The following is a 20,215-nucleotide window of genomic DNA, read 5'->3' as shown; positions in this document are numbered from 1 at the left end:
TGACATTTACTCCTGAGGTGCTGACCTGTTGCACCCTCTACAACCACTGTGATTATTATTTGACCCTGCTGGTCATCTATGAATATTTAAAATCTTTGCCATGTACTGTTATAATCTCAACCCGGCACAGCCAGAAGAGGACTGGCCACCCCTCAGAGCCTGTTTCCTCTCTAGGTTTCTTCCTAGGTTCCTGCCTTTCTAGGGAGTTTTTCCTAGCCACCTTGCTTCTACATCTGCATTGTCTGCTGTTTGGGGTTTTAGGCTGGGTTTCTGTATAGCACCTTGTGACATCGGCTGATGTAAAAAGGGCTTTATTAATACATTTGATTGGGGTGTGTGGGGTCTTGATGATGCTGCAGGCCTTCATCAGGCACTGTTTTGAGTAGATGTCCTGGTTCGGTGGGAGCACGGTCCCAGTGATGTACTGGGCTATCTTCACCACACTTACGGTCGTGGATGGAGCAACAGGTAACAATAGTGTTATTAATAATAATAGTTCATAGTGTTACGATATATTCCTCAATGTTGATCGATGAGTCCTGGGTGGATGAATCTTTGAACATATTCCAATCAGTATTCTCAAAACAGTCCTGCAGCATTGAGTCTACCTCCTATGTCCAGCACCTCACTATCTCCTTGTTGGTGGCTCCCTCCCTTTCCCTAATGAAGGCTTATAATAACATTCATAGCACCCTAAAGATGCAGTGATTATACCGCTTCATAATACTCTACAGCTACATCAGTAAAGTGTTATGAACATGTTAATAAGGCATTATAACACATCATAATGAGGAGCTGTTCTGATGCTGTATTCTCTCTAACCAGCAGATGGCAGTGATACCCAGGGCCTCTGAGCCAAAGCCACTGAGTTTATGGACTTCATTGGTCATAGCCCTCACTGACTGACAGAGAGTGCAGGATAGCAACAGGAGGCTATAAAAACACCCCAGCAAAACCTCCTGATGTGTTGATATGCTTCCACCATCCACCCTGCATCCCTTTATGGTACTTTGTAAGAGGATACTAGACTAACAAACCTAATGACATAAAGAAGTCATAATAAACACTGAGAGCCCATGGAGAGGCAGAGCTACCAATGTAGCACATACTCTAAAATACTACCTCCTTAGTAGATATTTTGACAATACTTCAGTAAATTGAGTAAGGTGAACTGTATTATATCTGCTCTCTTATTGGTCCTCAGGAGACCTGTATGCAGTGATTGGTTACAACAATTACCAATTCAACTATTGTGATTGGATACCTATAGCAGTTGACCTATATCTTGCTCTATGATTAGTTGATTGGTGCCTTACCCCAGGTGGACGGTGCGGATGTGTCTCTGGATCCCTGAAGAGGTGCTGAGGACCTTTTCACAGTTCTTCCACAAACACTTCAGCATCACCTTCATAGAGTTCTGAAACACAACAGAACACACAACACAGTGGAGTCAGTGCTATTGTAGCGATCAAGGGGGAAGAACAAGAGTGGGGCTTGAACCAACAACCCTGTGGTTATGGGGTGAGCGCACTACAACCTGTGAGAAAAAGGTTCAGATCTCTCCACTTACGTACATGGGGGCTACACGTATTCTACTATTATTCTAAGTGAGGTAAAAATAAATAAACTAGACCATTACATGACCTATGAGACAAGCAGGCCTGTGAACATAGAAACTTGAGAAGACAGGTTAGCAACACACACACACACCTCTCCCTCGCTGCTCTATATTGACAGATGAGATGCAGTGTCATAATGCCTAAATACATTTTTGGGGGGATGGCCAAGGGCAAGAAAGGGACCCTAATATTCACATGGTCATAATCTCTACAGTCTGCAAAGCACATTTGAGATCACAATTTGAACACCCACACTGTCACGTTTAACACTTCTTTAGTGTGTACTGTATGTAAGCCACAAAAATAGTGTTAAACAAAAAACAATCTAAGTGTCGATAAACTAATACCCCTAGAGTGCAACACCATGGGTGCTGCAAATTCCAACTTAAATTAACACTTTATTAGAGCTGATGCTATTACACATTCTCAGTGTTAGGGAATTAACACCTGTGACGTTACAGTAACTCTTTTTTGGGTGTTGTTTTAACACTGTAGGATGTAAAGCCTTATTTGCATATTTATTTCCCTGGGTGCCTTTGATTGGATTTTAGAGGTACCTGTACCACCTATGACTGTGTTTGCTAGTGACAGACATGATTGTTGCATTCGATGACTTTCAGTCCTGTAGCCTCCTGTCACATCTACTCCTGCACCCCTCTCCGGCGCTCAATGGTGTACTAACCACCGGTCCTGGCAACCCATCTTTTACGCACACCTGCGTCTCATCATTAGTCACACCTGGACTTCATGACTCTCTGATTACTTACCCTTATATCACACTCTTTTGTTATCAGTTATCAGCTGGCACCACTGGGGGCGGCTATGAAAGAGGTCGTCTGCATTCTTCAACGTCTTGACATTTCCAGGGGGTGTCACGTCCAACAAGCGGAGGATTCTCTACCACAAGTCAGCACCCTAGCCCATCCAACAGTCTGCCCAGGTCAGCAATGACCGTTTGTCCCTCCCTTACAAATATGACGGGTCTCCCTCCAAATGCCTTGGCTTTCTACTCCAGTGCTACCTCCATTTCACTCATCAGATGGTAGCCCCCACCACAGATTCCAAGGTTGCCACGGTTATTTCTCTGCTGACCGGACAGGCGTTGGAGTGGACTACGGCCGTCTGGGACAGAGGAGGAGCTGGGTTCATGGCTCTGTTCAGGGGGGACTTCGACCATCCACTGGAAGGCAGAGAGGAGAGTGAGAGCCTACTCCAACTACAGCAGGATGACCCCGGCGGAGTATGCGCTCACCGTTCGGACAGTGGCAGCATCCAGCGGGTGGAATGAACCGGCACTCTGCATCCGATTCAGAAGAGGATTGCCCGAAGAGGTCCAGACGGAGCTGGGTTGCCGAGACAATCTTACCTTGGACACACTCCCCATGGCTGAGCGACGCCGTCGGAGACAGTTAGGGTTTGTCCCTATTTCGGCCAGGAGGGGCACCAGCTTCAACGGTGTCCGGTACAGCCCAATCAAGCATCACTTTCCACCAAACCTTTTTTAGTATCCATTTCACTGGCTGGCTGTCCCTCACCTACTGTTTGTACAGCTCTAGTGGATCCCGGTGCGGCGAGGGATTTTATTGACCAGGCCCTCGCCTCCTCCCTGCACATCACCTCATACCTGCGACCATTGGGATCTGGCACTATTACAGTGGTTCTTCCTGTAAAAGTTGCATCATACTGCAGCATACCTTGCAGGCTGCCGCAGAATTCTATGGGATGTCATTTAATTGTCAGCCATTGTTGCCATGAATGCTAGTTAGTGCTACGTTGACCACCAGAGGGCATCTTTGAGAAGCGTTTAACTTTTGTATTGGCTGTACTAGAGATATTGGCTGTACTAGAGAATTTAAAACCTTTTTTTGTAAGAACATAGTATATGGGATTAATTTTAAATTTAGCTTAATTAATTAGATTATTATTATGGTCTTTCTATTCCAAGAAAAACGAAACCCTCTGGGTATCCGCAAGGAAAATATGGCGCTGTACTGTTTCCACACCCTAATTGTAGGCTAACCAATACCCAAACGGAGATTCAGTGAAAATAAAAATCTCATTGATTTATCAAGACCAGTCCCCATGCTTGTCTCAGAGCAGCGCAGTGTTGACCTTTGAATACTGTCTTTTCCCCCTTCCACGTTCCAGTAAGCATAATCAGTGCTCTAACTCCCCCTCGCATTGACACAGTGACACAGGGTACCGTACTAAACCATCCCTCGCCGCTGGACACCCAGGTATCACCCACACCACTGAATCCCTTTCTGAGAAATACTGGTGGTCCACTTTGGCGCAGGACGTTGCACACTATGTCCACTCATGTTCAGTATGTGCTCAATCTAAATCTCCCCGGCACGATCCATCATGAAGACTCCTTCCCTTTCCCGTGCCTCAGCGTCCCTGGTCTCATCTGTCCATTGATTTCGTCACTAATCTCCCCTCTTCTGATGGTTACACTACTATTATGGTTGTTGTGGACAGATTCTCTAAATCCTGTCATCTTATTCCCCTCTCTGGTCTCCCTACCGCTCTCCAGGTCGCTAAGGCACTGTTATAGAAGGTCTTCTGGCACTATGGCCTTCCGGAGGACATCGTCTCTGACAGTGACCCTCAATTCACATCACGGGTATGGAGAGCCTTCATGGAGAAGCTGGGGGTCACGGTCAGCCTCACTTCCGGGTACCGGCCTTAGTCCAAGGGGCAGGTGGAGTGGATGAACCAGGAGCTGTGGAGGTTCCTGAAGAGTCACTGCTAGGACCAGCAGGGGGATTGGGCCCGGTTCCTTCCTTGGGCTGAATACCGCCAGAATTCCTTGCGACACTCCTCCACCAGGCTGACTCCCTTCCAGTGAGTTCTGGGTTATCAGCCAGCCCTGGCTCCGTGGACTCCAAGCCAGACCGACGCTCCTGCGGTGGACGAGTGATTCAGGTGCGCAAAGAGGTATGGAACGATTCCCATTTGAGACTCTAGCATGCCGTCCGCCGTCAGCAAGAGCAGGCAAATCACCACCGCAGTGAGGCTCCCGTGTTCCATCCTGGTGATCGCGACTGGCTCTCCACCAGGAAGCGAGCAGGCCTTTCTAATCGACCTGGCCCGGGTATCCTGGAAGGATATTGACCTCATTCCGTCAGTAGAGGATGCCTGATTATTCTTTAAAAGTGCTTTCCTCACCATCTTAAAAAGCACGCCCCATTCAAAAAATGTAGAACCAGGAACAGATATGGTTCACTCCTGACCTGACTGCCCTTGACCAGCACAAAAACATCCTGTGGTGTACTGCATTAGCATCGAAGAGCCCACGCGATATGCAACTTTTCAGGGAAGTTAGGAACCAATATACACAGGCTGTTAGGAAAGCTAAGGCTAGCTTTTCAAACAGAACTTTGCATCCTGTAGCACAAACTCCAAAAAGTTCTGGGACACTGTAATGTCCATGGAGAATAAGAGCACCTCCTCCCAGCTGCCCATTGCACTGAGGCTAAGAAACACTGTCACCACCGATAAATCCGCGATAATTGAGATTTTCAATAAGCATTTTTCTACGGATGGCCATGCTTTCCACCTGGCTACCCCTACCCCGGCCAACAGATCTGCGCCCCCCACAGCAATTTGCCCAAGCCTCCCCCATTTCTCCTTCACCCAAATCCAGATAGCTGATGTTCTGAAAGAACTGCAAAATCTGGACCCCCACAAATCAGCCGGGAAAGACAATCTGGACCCTCTCTTTCTAAAATGATCCTCCGAAATTGTTGCAACCCCTATTACTAGCCTGTTCAACCTCTCTTTCGTATCGTCTGAGATCCCTAAAGATTGGAAAGCTGCCACGGTCACCCCCCTCTTCAAAGGGGGAGGCACTCTAGACCCAAACTGCTACAGACCTACATTGGGGGGGGAAAGTATTTGATCCCCTGCTGATTTTGTACATTTGCACACTGATAAAGAAAGGATCAGTCTATCATTTTAATGGTAGGTTTAGTTGAACAGTGAGAGACAGAATAACAACAAAAATATCCAGAAAAACACATGTCAAAAATGTTATAAATTGATTTGCATTTTAATGAGGGAAATAAGTATTTGACCCCCTCTCAATCAGAAAGATTTCTGGCTCCCAGGTGTCTTTTATACAGGTAACGAGATGAGATTAGGAGCACACTCTTAAAGGGAGTGCTCCTAACCGCAGCTTGTTACCTGTAAAAAAGACACCTGTCCACAGAAGCAATCAATCAATCAGATTCCAAACTCTCCACCATGGCCAAGACCAAAGAGCTCTCCAAGGATGTCAGGGACAAGATTGTAGACCTACACAAGGCTGGAATGGGCTACAAGACCATCGCCAAGCAGCTTGGTGAGAAGGTGACAACATTTGGTGCGATTATTCGCAAATGGAAGAAACACAAAAGAACTGTCAATATCCCTCGGCCTGGGGCTCCATGCAAGATCTCACCTCGTGGAGTTGCAATGATCATGAGAATGGTGAGGAATCAGCCCAGAACTATACGGGAGGATCTTGTCAATGATCTCAAGGCAGCTGGGACCAGTCACCAAGAAAACAATTGGTAACACACTACGCCGTGAAGGACTGAAATCCTGCAGCGCCCGCAAGGTCCCCCTGCTCAAGAATACATATACATGTCCGTCTGAAGTTTGCCAATGAACATCTGAATGATTCAGAGGACAACTGGTGAAAGTGTTGTGGTCAGATGAGACCAAAATGGAGCTCTTTGGCATCAACTCAACTCGCCGTGTTTGGAGGAGGAATGCTGCCTATGACCCCAAGAACACCATCCCCACCGTCAAACATGGAGGTGGAAACATTATGCTTTGGGGGTGTTTTTCTGCTAAGGGGATAGGACAACTTCACCGCATCAAAGGGATGATGGATGGGGCCATGTACCGTCAAATCTTGTGTGAGAACATCCTTCCCTCAGCCAGGGCATTGAAAATGGGTCGTGGATGGGTATTCCAGCATGACAATGACCCAAAACACACGGCCAAGGCAACAAAGGAGTGGCTCAAGAAGAAGCACATTAAGGTCCTAGAGTGGCCTAGCCAGTCTCCAGACCTTAATCCCATAGAAAATCTGTGGAGGGAGCTGAAGGTTCGAGTTGCCAAACGTCAGCCTCGAAACCTTAATGACTTGAGATCTGCAAAGAGGAGTGGGACAAAATCCCTCCTGAGATGTGTGCAAACCTGGTGGCCAACTACAAGGAACGTCTGACCTCTGTGATCGCCAACAAGGGTTTTGCCACCAAGTACTAAGTCATGTTTTGCAAAGGGGTCAAATACTTATTTCCCTCATTAAAATGCAAATCATTTTATAACATTTTTGACATGCGTTTTTTTATTTATTTTTTTATTCTGTCTCTCACTGTTCAAATAAACCTACCATTCAAATTATAGACTGATCATTTATTTGTAAGTGGTCAAACGTACAAAATCAGCAGGGGATCAAATACTTTTGTATATCTATCCTACCCTACCTTTCTAAGGTCTTCGAGAGCCAAGTTAACAAACAGATCACCGACCATTTCGAATCCCACCGTACCTTCTCCGCTATGCAATCTGGTTTCCAAGCTGGTCATGGGTGCACCTCAGCCACGCTCAAGGTACTAAACGATATCATAACTGCCATCGATAAGAGACAATATTGTGCAGCTGTATTCATCGACTCCTAGACAGTTCTGACCTAGAATATGTGGACAACTACAAATACCTAGGTGTCTGGTTAGACTGTAAACTCTCCTTCCAGACTCACATTAACCTCTTACATCTAGGCGTTCTGCTAGCGGAACCCCGTTCCGCCAGCGGAACCCCTAGCCAACAGCCAATGGGATCGCATAGCGCGAAATACAAAAACCTCAAAAATCCAATAATTTCAATTTTTCAAACATACGACTATTTTACAGCATTTGAAAGATAAACTTCTCCTGAATCCAACCACGTTGTCCGATTTCAAAAAGGCTTTACAGCAAAAAAATCTACTAATAATATGCATATTCCCGTTTCTGGGCAAGAGTAGGAACCAGTTTAAATCGGGTAAATTTTTTCATCCGGCCGTGAAAATACTGCCCCCTATCCATATCAGGTTATGAACAAATTCTTATTTACAATGACTGCCTACCCCGGCCAAACCCGGAAAACACTGGGCCAATTGTGCGCCGCCCTATGGGACTCCCAATCATGGCCGGATGTGATGCAGCCTGGATTTGAACTAGGGACATATAAACATTGGGTCCTGTTTTTTCTGGATCTTTGTAGAATCTCGACTGATTTTGAGTCACACAAAATCATGTGTTCTCTACTAAAACAATGAATTCACAGATAAAAGGGGAAACCTAGTAAGTTTCTGGTAATCTCTCCTCTTTCAGTAGTAGTAGTCTTCTTCATTGCTTCTTACAGGGCAGGTAGGGTGGGAGGTTCCTGGTGGAGAGCCAGACGCGATCACCAGGATGGAACACAGGATCCTCGCTGCGGTGGCAATCTGCCTGCTCTTTCTGACGGCGGACGGCGTGCTAGTCTCACGTGGGCACTTTATATGTAGATTGGCAACAAACTTTAAGGTGCTTTACCCACCACCAACTGGACAGGAGTGTGGACCTCAGATAATCTTTTAATCGCCCATGTGGGTATATGCTCCTTAAAACGAATGAGGAGATGTGAGAGGCGGGATTTAAAAAAAAAAATGTTATTTCACCCTTTATTTAACCAGGTAGGCTAGTTGAGAACAAGTTCTCATTTACAACTGCGACCTGGCCAAGATAAAGCAAAGCAGTGCAACATACAACAACACAAAGTTACACATGGACAACAAACATACAGTCAACAATACAATAGAAAAAATGCTATATACAATGTGTGCAAATGAGGTAGGATAAGGGAGGTAAGGCAATAAATAGGCCATAGTGGCAAAATAATTACAAATATAGCAATTAAACACTGGAGTGATAGATGTGCAGAAGATGAGTGTGCAAAGGAGCAAAATAAATAACAGTATGGGGATGAGGTAGTTAGATGGGCTATTTACAGATGAGCTATGTACAGGTGCAGTGATCTGTGAACTGCTCTGACAGCTGGTGCTTAAAACTAGTGAGGGAGATATGAGTCTCCAGCTTTAGTGATTTTTGCAGTTCGTTCCAGCCATTGGCAGCAGAGAACTGGAAGGAAAGGTGGCCAAAGGAGGAATTGGCTTTGGGGTGACCAGTGAAATATACCTTCTGGAGCACGTGCTATGGGTGGGTGCTGCTATAGTGACCAGTGAGCTGAGATAAGGCGGGACTTTACCTAGCAAAGACTTATAGATGACCTGGAGCCAGTGGGTTTGGCGACAAATATGAAGAGAGGGCCAGCCAACGAGAGCATACAGGTCGCAGTGGTGGGTAGTATATGGGGCTTTGGTGACAAAACAGATGGCACTGTGATAGACTGCATCCAATTTCCAAGAGTGTTGGAGGCTATTTTGTAAATGATATCGCCGAAGTCAAGGATCGGTAGGATAGTCAGTTTTACGAGGGTATGTTTGGCAGCATGAGTGAAGGATGCTTTGTTGTGAAATAGGAAGCCGATTCTAGATTTAATTTTGGAATAGAGATGCTTAACTGACTTGCCTAGTTAAATAAAGGTTAAATAAGTAAAATAATATCTCATGACAAATTGGCCTTCAACAGCAAGCTACTGTAGCTAGCTAAATGTCCATGAATGTTTCATGTGTTTCGACCTGTCCCCAAATTAATATAGTTTGTTCAGAGTTTGTTTTTTGATATTTCAACCTGCATGTCTGGATCGTGTCTGGTGTGGATGTACAAAATCAACACACGCGCGATGGCGCACACGGACGCATGCCCGGTCTAGTCAGCATGTTTGGCTTCTACTTCCATATTATACATACTATACACATTTTACAGCACAGTATATTTTACATTAGTTATCTTGTTTGTTTTTTTGTCCCACCCTTCAGCTCCCCGCAACCTCATCCATCTATCTCTAAACACCATCCAGATATAATGACTGCCAAGGTAGGGAAGATGGTTTAGATTGATAAATGAAACTATCTAAACTGGAACAACCATCTCAATAACGGGTGAAATATGTCCAACCACTTACAGATTGGATTAGTTTAGGAAAATGTAATATATCTTTGTGTAGTATAAGATCAATTAATCAATCAATGCACATGCAGAAACATAGATATTAAAACAAACTATTCCAAAAAGCAACGTGCAACAAAGCATGATAATGAGGCCCCGCCAATGTCTTCTTCACTCTGTGACGGCACGTTCAAGCAGATCACACGCAATATGGGGATAAAAATTGTCCCACTTGCGCCTTACATGACGACTGCATGAACTTGCATGTGATCAAAGGTCATGCCGTTTTGACCTTAGTCAACTGCACATTTCTGCAGTTGCTCTTCACCAACTTCATCCTGCAGCCATCAACTGCATTGTGGGAGGCTCTATTGTCACCCAATCATTAAGATGTTTTTGTTTGACCCACACGAACGTGACCAAAGACGTGATTGAAACAGGAACCAACTTTGCTGTGATTCATGTACAATTGAATGTGATATTTGAAGCTCTCTTTCACCGATTGATAGTACAATGTATACCCCTATATTTACAGTTTGTGAGTGTGTGATATGGAGGTTGTGTGTTCATCTGCACATGAAAGATCTTAGACTTTATATCCACCAACCATTGGCATTTCTTAAAATACATCAACCCTGACCACTACAGGGATATTTTAAATTGACAAATTCAAGGTTTACTTGTTCTGATGGTCTGTAACAAAATGGTATGTGCCAATATTGCACTGATGCAGCCTTGACTAGGCTACTAGTTACTGCTAACCTCAGACAAAATTTTCAGATTTTTGCATACATGACAAAGTCCCACGTTTTGTTTATCAGTATCACACACTTCCATGTGCTTTCATGTAAAAAAAAAAGGATGTTTATCATCGAAGAAAAATAGGAGTCATGTGGACTATCGCTGTCATCATTGCTTCTCAATGGCACAGTGCTACAGGGGTTAACTTCCACTTGATAGTACACTTTAACCATGGGTTCGAGCCCCCCTCGCCACAAGCTTCTTTGTTGAGGAAAAAATAAATAGAACTGTTCACTGCCGGTCATTGATGTTCGATTCAAAACGCATGTGACGAAGTGGATCATTAAAATAATGAATAGCCTATAAAACACTGTAACCTTACTTGTACGTGTACACGTCCATATCATATGCAACAGCACTGTGTTTGTGTGCAAGGCTGAAGAAAGAGCTAGTTCCTTATTAAATGAATTAATAGTGCTAATGTTCTCACTGTTGGCTGTAGACGTCCATTTTCAACACAATAACAGTGCTTACATTGGGCAGGAGCTCACCAGGGTACCGGCACCTCAAATTCTCAAACACCTCTTATGAATATTAGCTCAAAAGTATTGTACCTAAATATAACCAGTACCCGCACCCAAAATGAGTAACCACACTTATTCTAGTCCAAGTCAAGCACTACACACTATCACAATACATGTAAATCAACATTTCTCAACTCATGTGAGATTCGAACCCTTGGATTAGGCACATTACACAGAGAGCAACTATTTCCTCACATGCACACTCTAATAAATGCTGGTTTAAAAACAACCCAGCGCTGGGTAAATAGTTGACAGAACGAAAATGGGGTTATTTTTGACCCAGCCAGTTGGGTCACTTAGTTGGGTTATTGAGCTATGATCCACCCGGTCAGATCAGAAGACTGGAGGCATGGCTTAGTAGGGGTGTGTTCACGTTCACACCAATCTGAAAGACACGTCCCCAATAGATCACGCCTCCTGACAATAACCTATGGATTTCATTAAAAAAGACCCATTTACTCTCCCGAGTCACCAAAAATAACAATCTGAAAGCCACGCACCTACTAAGCCATGCCTCCAGTCTTCAATCTGACCCGGTGTATCATAGCTCAACAACCCAACTGAAAGAAAACAACTGGCTGGGTCAAAATAACCCAACATGTTATATTTAATATTTACTAAAATTGGGTTGTTTTTAACCCAGCATTCTTTAGACTGCAGAATCTAAAAACATAGAGCTCTGTTTTTTTCAGACTTATTTTCTCATGCAGCATGCAGATCTCAGAGGTAGGCAGTGGAGGGGGAGATGTGTTTGGACCTGCATCAGTACTAATGACAGGTTAGTGGGCGTTGGCTCCCTCTTTATCAACAGCTTCCACAAAGGGAGGGAAAGAGGGATGGGAGAGAGAGTGACTTTAAAATACAAACTATAGAACCAGTTTATCAGCGGCTGATCAATTTAACCCTTTTAACAGTCTATATTCTTATGCAATCCATTATTCCTTGCAGTGAAGACATCACATGCAACATCTCGAATGGCACTGAAACATACTGTATTTAACACTCCCAACAGCAAATCTGCAGCGTTTCAACAAATAATCACAAATAATGCCCAAAGTGTTTTTCTTCCATCTTAACACAATCACAGCCTCTTATAGTACCCTACTCTACACAGTCAGATACACTGCAGCTACTCTAATGTATATCCAGACTTACTGCTGCCTGCAAATCAGGACTTAGTTACCGTAAATTCTGGACTATAAGCCGCAACTTTTTTCCCAGGCTTTGAACCTCGCGGCTTAAACAATGACGCGGCTAATATAGTCATTTTGTCACCCTCATCATGGCAAAGACACGGAGAAATGCATATGATGCAGCTTTCAAGTTGAAGGCGATTGATCTGGCTGTTGGAAAAGGAAATAGAGCTGCTGCACGGGAGCTTGGTCTTAATGAGTCGATGATAAGACGTTGGAAACAGCAGCATGAGGAATTGACTCAGTGCAAAAAGACAACTAAAGCTTACTGCTAATTTTTTATTTTTTGTTACAAGCCGTGTTTCGTTAAAGCCTGTGTAAAGTTCATTTGTTTCAATGTACCAGTAGGCACCTGCGGCTTATAGACATGTGCGGCTTATTTATGTTCAAAAATTCAGTGGGTGCGGCTCAGTGGGTGCGGCTTATATTCAGGTGCGCTTAATAGTCCGGAAATTACGGTAGGCCTCTGGTCTTGGCCTACCACACTGAATCACCACAGTAAACTAACTGCCTGTTAGGTTTTCCCAGGGCAGGTTTATATACAAGTCATCCAAACTGTAATGACTTTATCTATAGCCAGCTATTCATTAATAACCACACATGCATGTCAGTGCAAGCCTTATTCAGATGGCCTCCCAAGGCTTTGCATAATGTTGATTTAATGTTTACTGTGTGTCTAGCATTGCCTAATGTTCTGTCACATCTTTACAAATGAGGTTAGGCTGAAGACGGACGTGAAACATGAAGACAAGACATTACATTTGACAGATAACTTGACCAATAGAGTACAACAAGATTGTGCTCTAACACAGCATAATCATCATTCAGTTCAAGTGATGGGAATGCTATAATGTGTTTGTCCTATTCTGGTGAAGCTAGTCAGTGAGTGTAATCACATTATCTTTCAGGATATTGTATATCTATGGCCTGGCCTCCTGAATACTGTGTGATCTCATGTGTTTCAGCTGAAATGGACTCTGTTACCTCTGGGATAGGCCTACAGGCCAGTGTGTTGGACCTGCACACTCCTATCTGAGCCCATTCCAGTCTCCACACCTCTGTCCACACCTCTGTCCACACCTCTGTCCACACCTCTGTCCACACCTCTGTCCACACCTCTGTCCACACCTGTCAGTGGATTTATGAGATATTCTTCTCTTCCTCTCAGCTTCCTGCAGGTGAAGCCTCACACTCCCCCCTTTCACTCCTCCCCTTACAAACTCCCCTCTCCTCCCCAAGCTCAGTAGTCATTTACCTCCCCTCTCCTCCCCTAGCTCAGTAGTCATTTACCTCCCCTCTCCTCCCCTAGCTCAGTAGTCATTTACCTCCCCTCTCCTCCCCTAGCTCAGTAGTCATTTACCTCCCCTCTCCTCCCCTAGCTCAGTAGTCATTAACCTCCCCTTTCCTAGCTCAGTAGTCATTTACCTCCCCTCTCCTAGCTCAGTAGCCATTTACCTCCCCTCTCCTCCCCTAGCTCAGTAGTCATTTACCTCCCCTCTCCTAGCTCAGTAGTCATTTACCTCCCCTCTCCTCCCCTAGCTCAGAAGTCATTTACCTCCCCTCTCCTCCCCTAGTCATTTACCTCTCCTCCCCTACATCAGTAGTCATTTACCTCCCCTCTACTCCCCTAGCTCAGTAGTCATTTACCTCTACTCCCCTAACTCAGTAGTCATTTACCTCCCCTCTCCTCTCCTAGCTCAGTAGTCATTTACCTCCCCTCTCCTCCCCTAGCTCAGTAGTCATTTACCTCCCCTCTACTCCCCTAGCTCAGTAGTCATTTACCTCCCCTCTACTCCCCTAGCTCAGTAGTCATTTACCTCCCCTCTCCTCCCCAAGCTCAGTAGTCGTTTACCTCCCCTCTACTCCCCTAGCTCAGTAGTCATTTACCTCCCCTCTCCTCCCCTAGCTCAGTAGTCATTAACCTCCCCTTTCCTAGCTCAGTAGTCATTTACCTCCCCTCTCCTAGCTCAGTAGCCATTTACCTCCCCTCTCCTCCCCTAGCTCAGTAGTCATTTACCTCCCCTCTCCAAGCTCAGTAGTCATTTACCTCCCCTCTCCTCCCCTAGCTCAGAAGTCATTTACCTCCCCTCTCCTCCCCTAGTCATTTACCTCTCCTCCCCTACATCAGTAGTCATTTACCTCCCCTCTACTCCCCTAGCTCAGTAGTCATTTAACTCCTCTCCTCCCCTATCTCAGTAGTCATTTAACTCCTCTCCTCCCCTAGTCATTTACCTCCCCTCTCCTCCCCTAGCTCAGTAGTCATTTACCTCCCCTCTCCTCCCCTAGCTCAGTAGTCATTAACCTCCCCTTTCCTAGCTCAGTAGTCATTTACCTCCCCTCTCCTAGCTCAGTAGTCATTTACCTCCCCTCTCCTCCCCTAGCTCAGTAGTCATTTACCTCCCCTCTCCTAGCTCAGTAGTCATTTACCTCCCCTCTCCTCCCCTAGCTCAGAAGTCATTTACCTCCCCTCTCCTCCCCTAGTCATTTACCTTCTCTCCCCTACATCAGTAGTCATTTACCTCCCCTCTACTCCCCTAGCTCAGTAGTCATTTACCTCTACTCCCCTAGCTCAGTAGTCATTTACCTCCCCTCTCCTCTCCTAGCTCAGTAATCATTTACCTTCCCTCTCCTCCCCTAGCTCAGTTGTCATTTACCTCCCCTCTACTCCCCTAGCTCAGTAGTCATTTACCTCCCCTCTCCTCCCCAAGCTCAGTAGTCGTTTACCTCCCCTCTACTCCCCTAGCTCAGTAGTCATTTACCTCCCCTCTCCTCCCCTAGCTCAGTAGTCATTAACCTCCCCTTTCCTAGCTCAGTAGTCATTTACCTCCCCTCTCATAGCTCAGTAGCCATTTACCTCCCCTCTCCTCCCCTAGCTCAGTAGTCATTTACCTCCCCTCTCCAAGCTCAGTAGTCATTTACCTCCCCTCTCCTCCCCTAGCTCAGAAGTCATTTACCTCCCCTCTCCTCCCCTAGTCATTTACCTCTCCTCCCCTACATCAGTAGTCATTTACCTCCCCTCTACTCCCCTAGCTCAGTAGTCATTTACCTCTACTCCCCTAGCTCAGTAGTCATTTACCTCCCCTCTCCTCTCCTAGCTCAGTAGTCATTTACCTCCCCTCTCCTCCCCTAGCTCAGTAGTCATTTACCTCCCCTCTACTCCCCTAGCTCAGTAGTCATTTACCTCTACTCCCCTAGCTCAGTAGTCATTTACCTCCCCTCTCCTCCCCAAGCTCAGTAGTCGTTTACCTCCCCTCTACTCCCCTAGCTCAGTAGTCATTTACCTCTACTCCCCTAGCTCAGTAGTCATTTACCTTCCCTCTCCTCCCCTAGCTCAGTAGTCATTTACCTCCCCTCTACTCCCCTAGCTCAGTAGTCATTTACCTCCTCTCTCCTCCCCTAGCTCAGTAGTCATTTACCTCCCCTCTCCTCCCCTAGCTCAGTAGTCATTTACCTCCCCTCTCCTCCCCTAGCTCAGTAGTCATTTATCTCCCCTCTACTCCCCTAGCTCAGTAGTCATTTACCTCCCCTCTCCTCCCCTAGCTCAGTAGTCATTTACCTCCCCTCTCCAAGCTCAGTAGTCATTTACCTCCCCTCTCCTCCCCTAGCTCAGAAGTCATTTACCTCCCCTCTCCTCCCCTAGTCATTTACCTCTCCTCCCCTACATCAGTAGTCATTTACCTCCCCTCTACTCCCCTAGCTCAGTAGTCATTTAACTCCTCTCCTCCCCTATCTCAGTAGTCATTTAACTCCTCTCCTCCCCTAGTCATTTACCTCCCCTCTCCTCCCCTAGCTCAGTAGTCATTTACCTCCCCTCTCCTCCCCTAGCTCAGTAGTCATTAACCTCCCCTTTCCTAGCTCAGTAGTCATTTACCTCCCCTCTCCTAGCTCAGTAGTCATTTACCTCCCCTCTCCTCCCCTAGCTCAGTAGTCATTTACCTCCCCTCTCCTAGCTCAGTAGTCATTTACCTCCCCTCTCCTCCCCTAGCTCAGAAGTCATTTACCTCCCCTCTCCTCCCCTAGTCATTTACCTTCTCTCCCCTACATCAGTAGTCATTTACCTCCCCTCTACTCCCCTAGCTCAGTAGTCATTTACCTCTACTCCCCTAGCTCAGTAGTCATTTACCTCCCCTCTCCTCTCCTAGCTCAGTAATCATTTACCTCCCCTCTCCTCCCCTAGCTCAGTTGTCATTTACCTCCCCTCTACTCCCCTAGCTCAGTAGTCATTTACCTCCCCTCTCCTCCCCAAGCTCAGTAGTCGTTTACCTCCCCTCTACTCCCCTAGCTCAGTAGTCATTTACCTCCCCTCTCCTCCCCTAGCTCAGTAGTCATTAACCTCCCCTTTCCTAGCTCAGTAGTCATTTACCTCCCCTCTCATAGCTCAGTAGCCATTTACCTCCCCTCTCCTCCCCTAGCTCAGTAGTCATTTACCTCCCCTCTCCAAGCTCAGTAGTCATTTACCTCCCCTCTCCTCCCCTAGCTCAGAAGTCATTTACCTCCCCTCTCCTCCCCTAGTCATTTACCTCCCCTCTCCTCCCCTAGCTCAGAAGTCATTTACCTCCCCTCTCCTCCCCTAGTCATTTACCTTCTCTCCCCTACATCAGTAGTCATTTACCTCCCCTCTACTCCCCTAGCTCAGTAGTCATTTACCTCTACTCCCCTAGCTCAGTAGTCATTTACCTCCCCTCTCCTCTCCTAGCTCAGTAATCATTTACCTCCCCTCTCCTCCCCTAGCTCAGTTGTCATTTACCTCCCCTCTACTCCCCTAGCTCAGTAGTCATTTACCTCCCCTCTCCTCCCCAAGCTCAGTAGTCGTTTACCTCCCCTCTACTCCCCTAGCTCAGTAGTCATTTACCTCCCCTCTCCTCCCCTAGCTCAGTAGTCATTAACCTCCCCTTTCCTAGCTCAGTAGTCATTTACCTCCCCTCTCATAGCTCAGTAGCCATTTACCTCCCCTCTCCTCCCCTAGCTCAGTAGTCATTTACCTCCCCTCTCCAAGCTCAGTAGTCATTTACCTCCCCTCTCCTCCCCTAGCTCAGAAGTCATTTACCTCCCCTCTCCTCCCCTAGTCATTTACCTCTCCTCCCCTACATCAGTAGTCATTTACCTCCCCTCTACTCCCCTAGCTCAGTAGTCATTTACCTCTACTCCCCTAGCTCAGTAGTCATTTACCTCCCCTCTCCTCTCCTAGCTCAGTAGTCATTTACCTCCCCTCTCCTCCCCTAGCTCAGTAGTCATTTACCTCCCCTCTACTCCCCTAGCTCAGTAGTCATTTACCTCTACTCCCCTAGCTCAGTAGTCATTTACCTCCCCTCTCCTCCCCAAGCTCAGTAGTCGTTTACCTCCCCTCTACTCCCCTAGCTCAGTAGTCATTTACCTCTACTCCCCTAGCTCAGTAGTCATTTACCTTCCCTCTCCTCCCCTAGCTCAGTAGTCATTTACCTCCCCTCTACTCCCCTAGCTCAGTAGTCATTTACCTCTACTCCCCTAGCTCAATAGTCATTTACCTCCTCTCTCCTCCCCAAGCTCAGTAGTCATTTACCTCCCCTCTCCTCCCCTAGCTCAGTAGTCATTTATCTCCCCTCTACTCCCCTAGATCAGTAGTCATTTACCTCCCCTCTCCTCCCCTAGCTCAGTAGTCATTTACCTCCCCTCTACTCCCCTAGCTCAGTAGTCATTTACCTCCCCTCTCCTCCCCTAGCTCAGTAGTCATTTACCTCCTCTCGCCTCCCCTAGCTCAGTAGTCATTTACCTCCCCTCTCCTAGCTCAGTAGTCATTTAACTCCCCTCTCCTCCCCTAGCTCAGTAGTCATTTAACTCCTCTCCTCCCCTATCTCAGTAGTCATTTAACTCCTCTCCTCCCCTAGTCATTTACCTCCCCTCTCCTCCCCTAGCTCAGTAGTCATTTACCTCCCCTCTCCTCCCCTAGCTCAGTAGTCATTTACCTCCCCTCTCCTCCCCTAGCTCAGTAGTCATTTAACTCCCCTCTCCTCTCCTAGCTCAGTAGTCATTTACCTCCCCTCTCCTAGGTCAGTAGTCATTTAACTCCCCTCTCCTCCCCTAGCTCAGTAGTCATTTACCTCCCCTCCCCTAGCTCAATAGTCATTTAACTCCCCTCATCCCAAATATGTTTTTTACAACCTCTCTTCCCATTCCAAACTCTCTATTGACACTCTTCCTCCTTCCTCCCCATCCTCTCTCACCCCTTCCTCTTGGAGATGGGTGAGGGGGCTTATGGCTCTTCTTGATAATGAAACCACATTAATGTCTTGGAAGGTTTCCACTGCATAAAAAGACAGGGGAAGAAAAAAGAGAGATGGAGGATAAGATAGAGCGAGAACACACTCCATCATGCTCAGGGGCGTAAAGGTTGACAGACCTTGTTGTCTCAGGGCCAAGCCAGTGTCATAAGATCCTAAATTACATCGGAGCTGCGATTTGAGATCATTTTTCAGAGGGGTTTCAGAGGCCCCCTTGAATTAGGAAAACTGCACACTAGGGCAGCGATTCCTAAATCGATTGGAGCCACTGTTGGCCCATGGACAATTTTTTATGGATCGCAGCTTAGGGTTGGTTGTGGCTACAAATACTGTTCTTATCTGAAGGATCACAAGAAACATGTAACTGGACGAGATAAATCAAATAGCTGTGATCTATGAACTCCTTGGAGATAAGGAGATAAGTACGGAAGGATGTTCAGTAGCATTAGGATGAAGTCTTATCCTAAGCCCCTGACCCCCAGTTGTACCTTCCGCTTCCGGGGTATGGGGTCCTCAAACAAGAAGTGCGTGCTCTCTTTGACGTCGTCGATGACATTATCACCCTGGGAGGAGAGCGGGAAGCTCTTGCTGGTGTCGTTGGAGAGAGGCGGGGACGGTGTGGAGGGCACTGATTGGTCGCTGGTGTCCCAGCTCCAGTTGCCACTGGTGGAGCTGCTGTAGCTAGTTGACAGCACCTCCTTCCACCCTCTGCTGGCTGGCTCCGGAACTGCAGCTGGAGACAGAGGAGGGCCAGTCAGTACCATCAAAACCAGGGAGGCATTATTTCACTTTAATTCACTTCTTGACTTCATACAATAAAAAAAAAAGTCATAATGTTTTTTGCAACATTGTTCATGCAAAATTTGAATTGTGGTTTATATTGAATGTCCACCCATCCATAGGAAAACAGCCTGCCTCTCCAGCAGCGTTGGCCTACAAACCCCTCCAGTGCAATATGGTATTTTGACTGCTTCACTAATACAGATCCTTATACAGATCTTATAAGGCCATAATCACATTGCCTTGTGGTGAAACATAATGAAAAATAAAGCCTTCCAGCAGGATGAGCTGTGTGTTGGAGATGAACTCATATTAATCAATGACTGACTGGTCCATGGGGGCTAGTGTAGATGAGGAGGGACATAGTTCTACATGTTGTCTCAGGGGAGACTAATTATAAAGGTGAAATAAAATAAAAAATAAATACAAATTATGAAAAATGAATACATATTTGCCCTCTCTTCCCACATATTGTACAGTACGCCCCATCCCCTAATATTTTGTGGCTTTGCACATTTTAATTAATAACTGAACTAAACTGTGGAGATGGGGCCAAGAGGGGTTGAATATATGCTGTAGATTTAGGGAAGGGTGAAGAGAACGCACACAATGTTAATGACTGTTAGTCTACAACTGTTGTCTATGAAGCATGTGACAAATAGATTTTATTTGACTACGTTTTAACCACAATGGATTTCGGGCCAGGCTTACATAGGGACTCCTTTTCCAAAGGCACAATAACCCAGCCACACATAACCCTAACGTGTGTTTCAATACAGTGGCTATTTATACCAGCACTCATCTCCTCACCCCAGAGTTGTAACCAGAACAATAATGAACATCAGGTAAAAACAGATGTTGATTTAGTAGTACAATAGGTTTGTAGAGTTGCTTGCCATTCACTCCAAAAGATTGTCCATTTCCTGGCGTGAACCTATTCAAGTAGGCCTAATTAAA

At 46.0% G+C, this 20,215-nt stretch overlaps 1 protein-coding gene across 2 annotated transcripts in view; it reads right to left on the bottom strand.

Moving 5' to 3' along the window:
- The window catches only part of LOC106600542 (zinc finger protein 704), a 98,443-nt gene that overhangs the window by 12,826 nt on the left and 65,402 nt on the right, over positions 1-20,215 (bottom strand). For both annotated transcript variants that reach the window (XM_014191968.3, XM_014191969.3), the window contains exons 4-5: positions 18,967-19,211; positions 1,317-1,417 (exon numbers count right to left, since the gene is read on the bottom strand). In XM_014191968.3, the coding sequence (XP_014047443.1) occupies positions 1,317-1,417; positions 18,967-19,211 (346 nt within the window). The remainder of the gene's footprint in view (positions 1-1,316; positions 1,418-18,966; positions 19,212-20,215) is intronic.

The sequence above is a fragment of the Salmo salar genome, chromosome 03 (genome assembly GCF_965601325.2).
Source record: "Salmo salar chromosome 03, fSalSal1, whole genome shotgun sequence".
Lineage (NCBI taxonomy): Eukaryota > Metazoa > Chordata > Actinopteri > Salmoniformes > Salmonidae > Salmo > Salmo salar.
Note: the sequence above shows the minus strand (reverse complement) of the source record. Positions and strands in the feature narration are given on the sequence as shown.